Source organism: Scomber japonicus, chromosome 24 (assembly GCF_027409825.1).
Source record: "Scomber japonicus isolate fScoJap1 chromosome 24, fScoJap1.pri, whole genome shotgun sequence".
Classification (NCBI taxonomy): domain Eukaryota; kingdom Metazoa; phylum Chordata; class Actinopteri; order Scombriformes; family Scombridae; genus Scomber; species Scomber japonicus.
In genome coordinates, this window is record NC_070601.1 from 13929392 (window position 1) to 13944828 (window position 15437).

Here is a 15437-nt window from a genome sequence, read left to right on the forward strand (position 1 = left end):
CAGCCTGTGTATGTTTGTATAAAAGGTCTCGTCTGTCTGCGAGTGTCAAACTGGATTTCTCCATTCAGACTGACGGAAAACAGCATGATTCAGCAACATCGGCAAGATTCGGCAACACACACGCCAAAATTCTTGCACCATGACATGATTTTGACACGTTGCCACTTTCCGTCAATCATTGTGCTTCAGGGCCTGCAGGCTCACAAATTGAAACCCACTCTTGTCTGAGCGCCACATCGTTTTTATTGGACGGCTGCCGCATGTTTTTGTTTCTGCTACATGGCCCGCAGTGTTGATTCAAGAAAAGTGTGTGTGTGTGTGTGTGTGTGTGTGTGTGTGCGAGAGAAAAGTTTCAGCTTGTTGCAACATCTTCAATGTTTGGAGGTTTCCTTCGTTGTTTATCGTAGGAATCTGCCTTCGCTTTAGCACACAGCAGGATTACATTTCAAGTTAAGCAGATTGTGGGCTTTTTTTTTTTGCATTAATAGTTTAAAAAAAGGACATCAGACAATAACACAAAATATGGTTCAGCTGAAATTATACCATGACCGTTCAGTGCGTTCAGTCACATTTGTGATCATAATAAATAAATAATACATTTCATTTGTAGCGCACTTTTCATTCATAGTGAAACTCAAAGTGCTACAGTATTAATAACATAGAACATACACTATTAAAGGAAATAGTAATAAGAGTTAAGGTGGTTAGCAAGGCTGTTCCAAGAGCATGCTGCAGCAGAGCAGAAGGCTCCACCCCCCTCTACATGATGTGGAGCTTACTGCTGGGTGCCTGGAGGAGCAAGCTGCTGGCACATCTGAGGGTGCAGGTGGAGGTTTGTGGTGTGATCACTTCCTGTAGGTAGGGTGGAGCATGTCTCTTGGGGGATTTGTAGTCAATCCTGAAGGAGACAGGGAGCCAGTGCAATGAAAACAGAATTGGTGTTATGTGTTCATGTTTTCCCATTAATCTATGTGAAGAGCACAATGCAGTGTGCTAACATAGAAAATGGGATGGCATATATAATGTGTTTGCATTAGCTTTCTGTTAGCACATTACAAAGACTATGCCATTTATGGAATAGAGCATTAATAACTCATACACTTAATGTATTCATATGATTTATGATGATGTAAGATGGTGTAAGATCTTGTAGTGCTTTAAAGCTTTGTAGTGTTATAGTGGAGTGTAGCAGCATGAGAGCCCTCCATTTAAAGGAGTAGTCCACTGATTAATGATTGCACTTACATGAAGTTGGGGGTCAAATAGAGATCAAAATTGAAGCAGCAGAAGACAAGATATTCTGGCTTTTAAGTCCTAATTACAGCAGATAAACACTGGAAACTTCATTTCCCAAAATGCAACCAACATTGTGTTCAGTTAGACCATCCTTGCTTTATAAATGCCCACAATCCCTCACATTTCTGTTATAAATTTGAGGTCGAAGCCCAAACTGAGATAACTGATAACATGATGACATCACCAGGGTTATTTTCTCTTTAACAGAGCAGCTCTAGAGCCACATAAAACATTATACACCAGTGTTCACCTTCCATGCCAAGTAAAGGGACTCTTCTGTGTAAAATTGGTGGAGCGCCCCTTTAACTGACTGGCACAGTCACTCATGTAAAGGATAAGCGTGTTTAATATAACCTCGATTAACCAAATGGTCGCTATTTCAATCAAGCGGTGCAGCCAGCCTTGTCTGCAAAAAATTGGGCAGTGACCATAAAATTTCTACTGACCCAGTTGACACAATTGCACATCCAGCTCTCTGTTGCATGAGTAGTATGGAAAACATTTGTAACTCTTCTGGCAGCCTGGGATTACTTCCATTGAAAAGTTGAGCAGCAATAGGTAGAACTAGAGCGTGATAAGCAAGGACGAAAGTATAAACACAGGCTGCTGCAGTGTGCTAGTTTTTCTCATTACTGGTTAGTTAGTTAGAGCCAAAACCTTGTGTTTGGACAGAGTTATTTATTTTAATCAGTGTGCATAAGGATCCTGTCCTAGTCTGCCAGATTACCTGCAGGCCTTTCAATGAGACACTCAATACCCCAAATCACATCAATGTAACCCAGATTCTTCAGTAGCACTCATTTATTGTCAGCCTGAATTTAGGTCCCTGATGAATTATTGGCACTGTTTGCCAGAGATGAAGAGACGAATCACAGTTAAACCTGCACTACATTATACTAAAAGCACAGCGGGAACACAATCTTTGCCTTTCACTTTTGAATGAGACTGGAAAAACAATCTCTGACCAAGAACTTCTTCTCACGCAACTGAAGATCGTACGTCATGTTCATTTAACAAAAGTCAAAATATCCTAAATGCATCCAGCTTTAGATCCCACTTGTGGCAGATCCAGTTACAGCTACTGTGGTGGTGTATGTGGTGGTGGTGGAAAGATGGCATGTTTCATTTTAAAACAAGAAAAATCATCTGCTAATTTTGGAAGGATATGGACACAATTTATATCCTATTTTTCCACTGTCACTGGCAAAAAAAGAGTGCCCCTATTTCTATATATAACTTTATTTTCTCTTCTTAATACAGCTCATAACCAGCTTTTAAAATCCTCACAATTAGAACTTTCACACGTCTAATGAGAAGTTTGGTTCCTTATTAAATGGCACAATAGTTTTTATTACTATGGAATCACGAGATCAGATGAAATATTTTAGTCCCATTTTTGCAAAACAAAGCATGGATAGTTTTTCCATTCTCCTTTCATCAAACCACTGCAATGAAACTTGGCCGCCATGCCGTCTTTTGAATCATCCCTCTGCCTCTCATGCTCTCCGGGTCACATTACAGTATGTTTTGGACAAAGCTTATACGATTACATGCCCCCCTGTTCTTTGGTACAGCCTTGCAAGCTCACATGGCATAGTGTCTGTTTGCTTTGATTCACGGGAAGCGTTCCCAAAATCTATTAGAAAACATGAGGTTAGAAGCATCGCCTGGCTTCTTTTCCAGTGAGTCATCAAGCTTCAGTGTTGTTGCAGTGTCAGGAGCGGCCTGTAGGGGGCAGCAGTGATGTATGGCTTCTATCTTGGCACTCTATCCAAGAGGTGCTGTAGGGCGAATGATCACACTGCAAGTATTTAAACATGTAAAGACAAATACTTCTGCTCTCTCTCTTTCTCCCTTTAGTATGTTTGACTTTTTATATTTATGTGTGGCACTTTCACATTCATTAGACTTGGAAATAAGGCTTTCATTTAGTCATTCACCCTATAAATCTATAAATCACATGTCTGGTTTGATTTATTTGGTTTATGCTACTTGTGCAGTGAGAAAAAAAAAGTGCTGACGTCTATTGGCATGAGTGATTGCCATCCACCAAAAAATGTCCCTCAATTCATGTATTTATTTCCTTTGAAATAACAGCCTTGTTGCCAGGAGACCGTCTTTAATCTCTCATACAGTATTTAATTATTGTCTGCTTTTTTCAGGAGAAACGAGAGAGTGATGTTAAGGGTTCACCACATTTAAAAAGCGGACCCAAAAAAATCCACATTTTGCTCCAATGCAAAAACCAAAACGTCAAAGTTTATGGAGAGAATTTATGATGGAGGAAGGGTGCCCTGCAATGATTTGTGAATTTTCACATGAGCATCTGAGAAGAGCATTATTTTTTGCTTCTCCTGCATGAAGAGGATTTGATCTTTTCCACTACCCCTCTGTACCCATGTTGTCATGACTAAGCAGCACATGGAAACAACTGATAAATGTCTTTTGTGTATGTTTATTCTGATAAAGCCATTTTGTGGTGTGGAGCCATGTCTCTCTGGTTTGCAGACGTCTATGTGAAAAAGCTGTTGGGTGCACTGTGGGATACAGTTTGGATCTCATTACATTAATGCAGTTTTTGAGGAATAGCCAGACAATACGGCTGAGGCTTTTTTAAAATGAGCCTGAAAACACTGCAATGTAACAAACTAGTTAACAACCTTAAAGGGGCAGTTCATCAATTTTACACACGATTACTTAACTTGTCACAAGAAAAGAAAACCTTTAGATTAAAATTAGGGCCCGACCAATACTGGATTTTTGGGGTTGATGCCAATACCGATATCTGGGAGTTCTAGTTATCAGCCAATAATCTTATATATACAGAATATGTACAGAAAAGGCACATTTTTTGCAATGTGGTTACCAAACACTTGTGACAAAGATATGTAATGGAGGCTGTGAAATTTTAAGTTTAAGTTTAACTATATTAAACTATAAAATGAGTGAAACACTAAACTTCACTGGGAATTTAATCATTACAAATGACTAGAAATAATAAAACACATATTACAGAAAAATGTTTGTATGCATTAAACTTGAATTAAGAAAAATGATACATATACATAAAATGATGCCTATATAACTTTTTGGGAAATATCGGTGCATATCAGACACTGATATATCTGTGACAGGCTAATATCGGCTGATAATATCAGTTAACCAATATATTGGTTTGGCTCTAATAAATATTTAGCAGCTAAAGAGCCAGATATTCCCATTGGTAGTTATTGGATAAGGAAACGGAGCTAAAAAGAGAGTAAATATTCGACTTACATTCATCAAATGGGCAGCTCCAAAAGAATGTTAATGTTTCTTGTATGTGCTGGAGGTGTAAACAGGAAACTGTTTTACTAACAAGTTTGCCATATGTTGTGTTTACACTTTATTTCTAGCTCTCAAGTAGCCCAAAAATATTTATTGCAGGATTAAAAATTCCAGTCTTGGAATGATTACTAACAGGATCAACTTTCTGCAGTTATTTTTATTAGCCATGATAAGAGTCTCCTTCGTTCTCCACATTTTGCTGCATCATCCACTTAAAAGTAGGTGAGTGTGTCAACCACTGATGAAATATTTACACCAGCCAGTGGAGACAGCGGAGGAACATTCAGAGAATTGTTTATATGTGCATTTAAATGAGACCAACACCAAGCAGCTCGTGTCCTTCAGCAAACATCCTCGCTTCAGGGGAGAGTGAGGACGCTGTGATGTTAATTGGATGATGATTTACGCAGGGATGCCAGGTTTGTCCCAGTTGTCCTATGATGCATCAGTCCCACAAGGTGTTAACGGCTGTGGGCCTGGCAACATGGGTCAAGACATTTAAATCATTCCTTTTAATGTCTTAGAGTGCATGTAAATGACATCAGAGGGATGACTGCATCCCTTGTAATTTCACTGTCAGTGGGAGAAAGAGGAAGGAGGGAAAGAGAGTAAAACATTGTCTGCAGCAGCTGCTTTTCCATGCGAGCGTGTGTGTGTGTGTGTGTGTGTGTGTGTGTGTGTGGGGCGAGGGGGGGGGGGGTTAGACTGTGTGTGTGTATGTGTGTCTTTGTTGGTCACAAATCTGCTTTTACTGTTGACAAAGCACGCAGAGTCAGAGAAATGACTAAGCTGCGAGAAAGAGAGAGGCAGAGACAGAGGGAGGGAGAGAGAGGACCCGCTGGGAGAGAGACAGAGAGAGTGAGGCAAGAGAGGAGAAGTGAAAGTGACAGGCATGAGTGATAGAGAGAGATGGCAAGGTTGAAGAAAGAGGGAGAGAAAGAGAACCAGTGAAAGAGAGTGAGCGAGAAAGCAAAGTGGGAGCGTCGGAGCATCCTCATCCCCCAGCAGAAGGAGGCAGGAGAGTCGACGCCCTGCTCCAACTGAATGAGCAGATCAGCTCCTCTCCTCCGTGCGCTCATCCCTCCATCCCTCGCGCACAGCGACCCAGAAGCTCCTCATGCTTAGGCTCAAGATTTGCTTTCGAAGATGGGAAGCACAGTCATTTGAAAATCCTCCACAGCTGCCAAGGAGATGAACTGATACTCGACAGATATTTTCTCAAGAGGTCTTTTAGGGAGCAGTGGATCTTTAAAGGTGCATTTCAACAATTTCTGGATGTGGAAGAGGTCAAGGTAGAGAGTTTCTATCAACTTTTTTGAGTGAAGTTGCCACGACTGCCTGGGGCTGAAACTAAGGTGAAGAGATCAGAAATAAGCTTTCCAAATAAGGTGCATATTTCCTGCATGGTGGCGGTGAGCGTTCGGCAGCACCATGGGATGCACCACCAGCGTGGTTCTGTTGGAGGGGCTGCGCTCCATCCTCGAGAGGAACTGTGGCTACATCAAGGGGGCGGTGGAGCTGGGAGCTCTGGAAGAAGAGGAGGAAACAGTGAGTCTGAGGGGATCTCAACTCTGGATGCCGACCACAGCTCTGGTAAAGCCGCTTCCAAATAGAAGCTTTTTTTTTTTGCTGATGTGCGCACAATCGTTTTCCTCCGTTTTACGATCAGCTGTGCTTTTAATTAAACAAAATATGCCTGCAGAGAAGAGTGCTCTCTCTCCAGTTTAATATGATGTTAACCAGCATTGTGAGGCAGTTCACCACTGAAGATTACGGGTGAATAAAACACAATCTGTAGATAAGTGTATTTCTTACCCCATGTGACAAGGAGAATTCAGTATTTCTGAACGGATCATAGCAGAAAATTCTAATTTCACAGAATTAACTGTTTCTGGGTTGAGTGTCTACTCTATTTCACACATACATGTAAGACCAAGTTTTTAGGATTGAAAACTAGTTAAAGAAAATAATGAATAATTTAAAGAGAGAGCCAGACTCATCGGATTAAACATGAGTTAGCGCACAGATCAGCAGAATTTTGGCTAATAACCCCCCTAATAGACTCCCCTGAGGAGCTAGATTTAGAAGAAGAGTATATCTTTCATTGCACCCAATCACACAATTAGTGGTGCAGCTCATCACAAGCTTAACATTTGGCTGCAAGGAAATGAGTAATTTCCTGAATTTGCATGAGTTTGCTTACACTGAGCGAGAGATTATTTCAACTTTTTAAAAATATTTTTTCAAGGGATTTTCTGCCTTTATTAAAGTGACAGGAATAGAATAGACTGATGGGGTTGAGATTCTGTCTCCTTTCTCAGCTGTTATCATCATCTGCAGCAGTGGATTTATGCACTGTTACATTAGGCTGCTTCCCTCCAGTTAGCTCCATTAGCCAGCAGTCTGCCCTGTGTTAAGTCAAAGAGATTTAATAGACAATCAATAGAGAAAGGGTTAAGTAGGATTGCTAGTGCCTGTGAGTCAAGGACATTCACTATAAACCATTATCACTTTTGGATGCAGTGCTTTCTTTACAACCATTAGGCTGTGGTTGGCCTCTTATAACCCTTCTCATAAAAACAATTACATGTGCAGTTGCAGTTGCAGTGGAAAATTCTTTCCATTAATGTACAAATTATAGCTATTTATAAGCTGGAAAACACAGGAAACGTCCAGGACTGAGCCTCAGACTTAGAACCACAGTGCCATTTCTGATTTCCTGAACTTCCTAAGAGTGAAAATATACTGAAAAAAGTGAAATTCATGTTTTCTCCATCAGTTATGAATCTAGAAAACATACATTAGGCCTATGTACTTATTTCTTGTGACTTTGATATCTTTGTGCTAGTATGTGTTTGAAACACCTAGTATTTATGACTGAATAAGCAGCAATCAACAGGTTGAATGAGTTAAAACAACCTTTAGTATTATATACACACAACATATAACAGTCAAAAACTCGGCTAATCTATTTCAGTTCCTAATATCTTGACTGAAATATTATGTATATGTGAAAACATGTAACAAAACTATTTTACATCCCTTTCTAAGCAGTGAAGAAAGGAGAGAGAAAAAACAGTCATTCCTCATGTGAAATAACTTTTTTAACAGAAAAATGTGTGTTCATTTAAGACCACAATGCTGATAGTAGGAAGTTAGTTGAGAAAATAGGTTTTTAGGGCCACACCTAAAAGTGGTGGAATGAAACTAGCCCATGCATTTTTGTATAGTGATGTAAGCACTTGCAAGGCTGGTTAGTATACCAATATAGCTGGAAAACTAACCACCAACATGCTAGTCAGTCTCAATTACCCTCCGAGCTTGTTTCACTGAACTGTGCCTGTGTACTCCCTCATGGCTTGTTGTTCTCATCTAGCGAGCCTGCTAACTGTCAGCAAGCTACTTAGTTTGATCTCTGTTCTACCAACAGTCCAACACCTAAAGATTTTTGATTAACTGTCACATATGACAAAGAAAATGATTTGATAAGCTGGAGCCAGAGAATATTTTGTCTTTTCACTTGAAAAGTTACAGAAATTGTTATTGAGTTATCAAAATAGTTGCTGATTGATTCCTGTTGATTAATTATCCAATCATACTTGTCATGTACCTGTAGTGTTATATAAATACCATAAGTTTATAAGCTATAAATGCTATCCATATTTTAATTAAATGGTTTATTTGTGCTATACACAATATAAGTATTGTATACTGTAAAGTACACATAATACAATATTGGAAGCCCTACCACACTGAGACCAGCTCGTAACATTCCAGTGAGACTGTGGAGGCTGAAAGAATCTCAGAGTGTGTGAGTGTGTGTGTGTGTATTTTGCATTTTCATTTTGTTCCTTTGGGCTAATCCTATGCAGGAACTTTCTGCTTCAGTTGATGTTACTCTACAGTCTTGAGCCGAGCTCTCAGCACCTCCGAGAGCTCTGACATCATAGTCTTAGGGAACTCCCCTCTCACGTATCATATTTAACTTGTCCCACATGTTTTCCCTGGTATTACCTGGAGTTACAGCAATACAGTGTTGACCACAAGACACACCAGAGTCGACATTTTTAGTTTTTGTGCTTGTCACAGAGAGCTTTGCTCATCATTCAAGCCGGGTAGAGCTACAGCTGTGAGTTATGGATCAGCGAGCTAACGTTCATGTGATTACTACATGTCTGTGTGTGTAGCATGTGTTTGGAGGGGAATCAGTCCAAGGGGAAGTTTCACTTATTTTCAGGCAACTCCCTCACACTTTCTCTCTCCAGGGCGCCTGTAGCAATGGTCGGCTCCCAAACATTACATCAACCTGCCCTTATGCAATTCTCCACAGGCTTGTGTGACGCTCTACATCTATATATGTGTGCGTATGCATGTATGCCTCTTGGGAAGGGTGTGGAAGGCTCACATGTCCTAATGGGTTCAAGCTGTGTAAAAACAAATGGACATCCTTCCCCACTGCCTCCTCCCTCATGCTCACCCTCTCTCTGACAACTTTGTGTGTGTGTGTGTGTGTGTGTGTATGTGTGTGTGTTGAGCTCTTTCGCAGATGGCCTTGTAAACTAATTTGCACTGCCTTCACCCATCATACACGCATTCATGGCACGGTACCAGCGATAGCTCCAGGAAGCGTGGTGGCGTGAGAGCGCTCCAGAGATGTGGGTGAATGAAGCAGGATGACCTCAGCGCAGCCAGAGCTTTGACAAGAGGCTGATTATCACGCTGAGCTGGTGACGCTGTCACTGAGTCCTCTGCAGGCCCACAGTGATGCAGTACAGTCAGCAGTCAGAATGACACTGACGCCAGAGGAAAGTCAAGTTAGACACCTGTATAAGATTTGGATACAGAATACTGAGTTGCCAAAATAGTTCAATCTCCGCTTCCTCTAACTCTAATTCTGAACAGTTTGTACACCACAATACAGATGATTTATAGCCAGGCACTTGCATTGTGGCACCAATTCCTAACATCTATCATATTTACCTCCGGTATATGCTACAGTGTTCAAAGAGGAAACAAAGCAGATAATGACTATGCTATGAATATATTATGAAGAAGAGCACAGCCATGCTAGCAAAGTAGAAAGAGGGGTATGACGTGAAAAAAAGGTCCGGGAGCAAAATTGAACTAGACGTTATGACGATGTTTCTATGCCATTAAACATTTTAGTTTATCATGTTAGCATGCTCACGCTAAATTAACATTTAAAAAAAGTAAAGGTGAGTTTGTTGGGACTATAAAACATACATTAAAAAAACTTGTGGCTCTGTGGGACTGTACTTAGTTACAGTGGGCCTTTGAGCTTGCCTACATGCTAACGTTAGCATGCTAAAATGCTCACAGTGACATGCCAATGTTTAGCAGGTATAACGTGCTTGTTGTCACCATCTTAGTTTAGCCTGTTAGCATACAAACATTAGCTAATTAGCATTAAATACAAACTAGAGGTGAGGACTACAATTTCATACATTAAAAAAACAACAAAATGACTGTGACACTAGCTACTCTGTGAGACTGTACTACAGTGGGGCTTTGAGTTACATGCTAACGTTAGCATGCTAATTTGCTCACAATTGGCGCTTTTCCACTACACAGTTCCAGGTACTATCCCTAGTGGAAACGCAAAAAAAAAACGAGTCGAGGTGAGCCGAGGTGAGCCGAGTAGTGCTGGAACTGTGTAGTGGAAAAGTGCCAAAAGACATGCGGATGCTTAACAGGTATGTGTTCACCCTCTTAGTTTAGCCTGTTAATATGCTAACATGAAAAGAGTACCAACATGAAAGTATTCCAAATTTGTCTGTTCCAGTGTAGAAATGACATTCAAATCTGTGATGCTAGAGGAAAAGTCATTGTTGTTTTTTTTTTCTTTTTCTTTATTATTTGCAGGTCATTGCATGGTCATGAGGTTATGCCCATTGCTCATAAAGCTTTTTCCCCTTTCAGATACCCTGTTGGCACAGAAGAATAATCTTATTGCACTGGCTCTGAGGAGTTTCCTGTGTTTTTCAAGTTATTTCTCTGAATGGTACATTTCAGGGAGTCTCTTTGAAGCGAGTACAGTTAAAACAAGTTATGCAAATTATGCAGAGTGCCTCACACATCAGAGAACCCTGGGTTAGAAAAACTGAAACTCACACACACACACACACACACACACACAACCTTGCCTGCCTTTGTGCTACATTTTGTTAGGAGAGATGGTGCTGAAACTGCAATGGAGTGATGATAGCCTTTGAAGTCATGTCATCCCCTCTTCCTGACATCCCTCCTCTCTCCCTCTCACTGTGTGCATGAGAGAGGCCAAACTTCTTTACCCATACAGATAATTGGGGGGGTTATTAATCATGCTTGTTGAGTTAGAAAGATTCAGTGGCTGGTAAACACTGGCGTGGTTTGGGAGTTAGTTCTCTTATAAGAGAGAGAAAAAAATAAAAACAGGATTAGCATAAATTTATCCAGATTAATTCCTCATTTAAATTTTTAAATGTCATCAGTCTGAAACACACTCTCCGATAGAAAACAGCTGAGCTGAGGCGCCTCCATCGCTGAGATTAAAGGCGAGCAATTCCCCTCAGAGAGAATGCTGACTGGATTGAGAGACAAGGCACAACTCAGAACTGTTCCTGGAGCAGCAGGAGAGTGTGTGCGAGTGTGTGTTGCGCCCGAGTGCCGGATAAGGGGAAGTGTGTTTTAACAGACCCTGCTGTGGGTGCCTGCTGCAGCGGATACGGCGCAGGAACAGTTCAAAGCACACCAAAATATCAATGGGGAGTAGAACTTTATACACTCAGATTGAGTGTCTAAATACTGTTAGTGTGGCTGGTAACAGTTATTTTTTACTCCTCTCTCATCTCCTCTTTTCCTCTACTCTTTCCTCCACTTTCTATTTTCAACACACACACACACACACACACACACACACATAGGCAGGTGGAGCAGGCAGTTGACAGCTTGATTCCCGGGCCTCTTCTAAGTTTTTAATGGGGGAGTGGTCGATTTCTCATCCCCTCCCACTCACACAAATCACATACTGTACAGTACATACAAACACACACATACTAACGCACACACACACACACGCACACACACAGACACACACACACACATACACACATATCCACACACAGTATCACAGCTGCACAGCTGTGAGGGTGGGAGGGGCCCAACCCTCCTGATGAGACACAGACAGAGAGAGAGAGGGAAAGGGAGAGAGAGGGAGGCTGTGTGATTGAGTACGGAGGGAATCTCACTGGACGTCGGCAAAGCTCTCACAACCCTTCACACACACCGCAGGCAACTTTCTGTCATGGCTGTGTGTGTGCAGTGAATCTCATACCTGATCACAGGCTACACACAGGATTGGGGTCCATCATCATGCAGGGTCGGACAGGGAAAGGCAGGCAAAGGGAGATGGTAATAGAATCTCCACAGCAGTACAAGTGCCTGGCTGAGATTGAGGCAGAGGTGGAGGCTGGGTCACAGGTGGCAGCGGTAAGTCTGTGCTGTACCATCCTTTACATTGAAATACATTAAGAGCTTGACATTTATCTCAAATTCAATCTTGTTCTGGGAGTTGCTCGCTAAATAGAACTTATCTGATTGTTTTGAAGTTGTTTTTTTTATCTCGTCTGTTCCCTTTCAAAAGGCAGCTTTGAAGATCCCTTTTAAAAAGGGGTTGGACGGATATGGGAAATAGCAGCTTCAGGGTACATCTCTCCAGGGGCTTGAATGTTGATCTTTTTTTAGGAAATGGAGCACTTGTAGTTCCCTTTGTTCATTAATTGTTCCTGTGCCTCAGAGTCAGAGAGAGACTATAACAAGTTGACTGTAAAGTTGATGCAAAGAGATTCACTAGTTTGAGATGTTACATGTAAGAATATGGAAACCACATTTTGTTTGACTACTAGAAATGAAGGTTTTTCCAAATTTGACAACTTTATTACTATTTTTCTTAATGTTTGGTGATTGGATTAAGGTTTTTCATCAGCGATCAAGACTACAAGTTCATTAGTTAGTCAGTTTTACTGTTAGCCTTTAACTTTACCTTTATCATCACATAACTGGCTATTTTTAATATATTCATGTGAGATAATTACAGGCAAATCAAAGTTCACAGCTGCTTGTTGTTACCTTCTGTCTAAATGGCAATTATCCAGTTGGAAATCAGAGTCGGCGATTTACTGCTTATCAGATGATCTTTACATCCAACCTCTGAGAGATATGGAGGGATATTTTCATTACATCATCAGGAGGATTGGTTGGACGAATCAAAATGTAAATCTATGGTCAGACAGTCTGTTTAATTGGCCACAGATTGTTATGTGTTCATTGGAACCAAACCAAAGGCAAATCCAAATAATCTAGATGATGGTCACGCCTAGCAGCCACATTCGGTCCGGGGGAACTATAACTATTTAGAAATGTACAGAGAAATGATCGATAACTCTTGCTAATATTTTGCCACTCTGTCAGTGAGCCGGTTGGTCCCAAACCACAAAATTAATGGACTGGACCAAGACTTTGGACAGACATTCATGGTTTCTAGATGATGTAGTCTAATGACTCTGGTGATTCCTGGATTGCCATAAAATTTGGTACAGACATTCATGTTCCCCTCAGGATGAATCATAACAACTTTGGTGATCCTCTGATTTTTCATCTACCACCATCAGGTTTAAGTTTTGTTTTTGACCTGCAAAACTAAAGACATTCCCATAAACATATATTATAGACATATACCATTTGATACCTGATTCATTGGTAAAACAGTAAAATGACCAAACATTCATTAGTTCTAACATCCTGGAGTTGTTGGTCAGAGAAAATAAACTTTTTTTTGAAGACCTCATCTTGTGCATATGAAATTTTATTAGTATACTATATAAAAACCAAACCATAAATGGAGAATCTAATTAGTAATGGTAGTTGTCCTTAATGTACTTATGTAACTGTGCATAACAAATCCACATCTGTAATGTATGTTATGTTTTCTACTTCCCTGACAAAACAACTCAATTTTACAATCTGTCAAGAAATATTCAGAACAAAACTCTGTTAGTCCATCTTTAAATAGATCAAAGCTTTGTTTACTTCCTCATGTTCCTAACATGCAGACACAGCTACACATGTCTGTCATATGTGAATATCGGTTTTCTACTTGAGGGAGGACATGCTGGAGGAATCTCTTGGGTATTTTCTGTGGAATGTTACAGCCGACGAGTGAGTTTACACTCTGCGAGATCATGAACTAGGCTCCACTATCTTACCCGATGTCAAGCATCACTGCTTACAAAGCCTACTCTGTTATGATGTAGCATGAGGATTTACAATGGAATGAAGAATCCTGTTTAGACTGTATGTCTTCCTGCAGTGGGCAATGGTTTGGGGAGGTACTGTCCATTCCTGGAAATTCTCAGCAGAGAGATAGAGCTGCAAGGACCACTGTTTACTTCTCTTAGTTAAGGTTTTGCACGTGAGCTCATGACATAGTGACTGGTACAATGACACACACAGAGTCTCGCTCATCCATTCCTCCATCCATCCATCCCTCCCTACCCTTATCTGGCTGCTGTAGCTGTCAGCCAGTCACTCCGTGTGAAAACAATGGCAATTTGTTGTCCAGACAGTGTGAATACCCCAGACTCTTTTTGTAACACATCCCACAAACCATGCTCTCAGTCAAAAAAACATTGTTATTAACTGTGTGTGGTTTTGTTATTGTGGACGAAAGTTCAATAAATGACCACAAACATTAAAAGAAAATGAAGACAGCTGAGCAGAATAAAAACTGCCTTTTCCACATGTTGCTGCTTGCTGATCCCATTCTGTTGTCTGCTCTTTTAGGTGAAGCCAAAAATCATAGAGCCTCTGGACTATGAGAATGTAATTATACAAAGGAAGACCCAGATCATCAGTGATGTTCTGAGGGACATGCTGCAATTCCCCCAAGAGGACTTCCAGGTAAGATGCAATTATATATTGATCCCTGTAGGTAGATTTTTGGTTTAGCTTCCATTTGAGGACGTGTTTCTGGTCACATGATGAATTTAAGTACAATATTAACTCACCATTTAGCTTTATTTTGTTCTCCACCAACTTCTGAGAAAAAATATTTGGCTCTTTAGTTGTTCCACATTGTTCCCAAGCTTGCTGACTTTCTTAGTCTGCTATTTAGTGCTGGCCAGGTAGTGTACAGAGGGTTTATCTGGGCTTTTACGCTCAACACAGCTTCCATAGAGCCATAGAGGTGACGAGACCTTCTGATTCTATGTTAATTACCTGTGGGATTATCACTTTAAGTGACCCCTTTCACATCCAGGTAATTATATGATGTTGAATATAACGATTTAAATCTTTTTATACAGATAAGAGCAGGCCAGTTGACCCAGCAATTACACTTGATTGGCCAAATTGTAGAAAAGAAGATGCATTTTCAAAATCCAGTGACTACCAGGATTTTATATTAGCTTTAAGAATCACCTGGAAATGTATTTCCAGTTTCACTTTGAAATCATGTTAAAAGGCAGATATTTCTCCAGTGACAGTATAGCCTCAACAGAAAAGAATGCAATGTAGTCACTACACACTGTGGTTTGAATTTGCTCTCACATTTTCATGACTGGAAACTCTCCCCGTCTTTGCTGTCACTATGTAATCTGTATTGTTAGCATTGCTCTTCCCAACTACACAAATATCTGAAAACAGCACTCATCTTCAGCAGAAAAAAACAGTAAGTTAGGCAGAGGTAGGTGAGGTATGTGGAAATAAAGTAAGGATTTTGACATATTATTACAAAATAACTACAATGTAAGTTTCTC

At 40.5% G+C, this 15437-nt stretch overlaps 1 protein-coding gene across 1 annotated transcript in view; it reads left to right on the forward strand.

Moving 5' to 3' along the window:
* The first annotated feature begins 11920 nt into the window (after positions 1 to 11920).
* The window catches only part of dock9b (dedicator of cytokinesis 9b), a 43590-nt gene continuing 40073 nt past the window's right edge, over positions 11921 to 15437 (forward strand). Inside the window, exons 1-2 of the mRNA XM_053314320.1 lie at positions 11921 to 12111; positions 14464 to 14580. Of these exons, the coding sequence (XP_053170295.1) occupies positions 11995 to 12111; positions 14464 to 14580 (234 nt within the window). The 5' untranslated portion in view covers positions 11921 to 11994. The remainder of the gene's footprint in view (positions 12112 to 14463; positions 14581 to 15437) is intronic.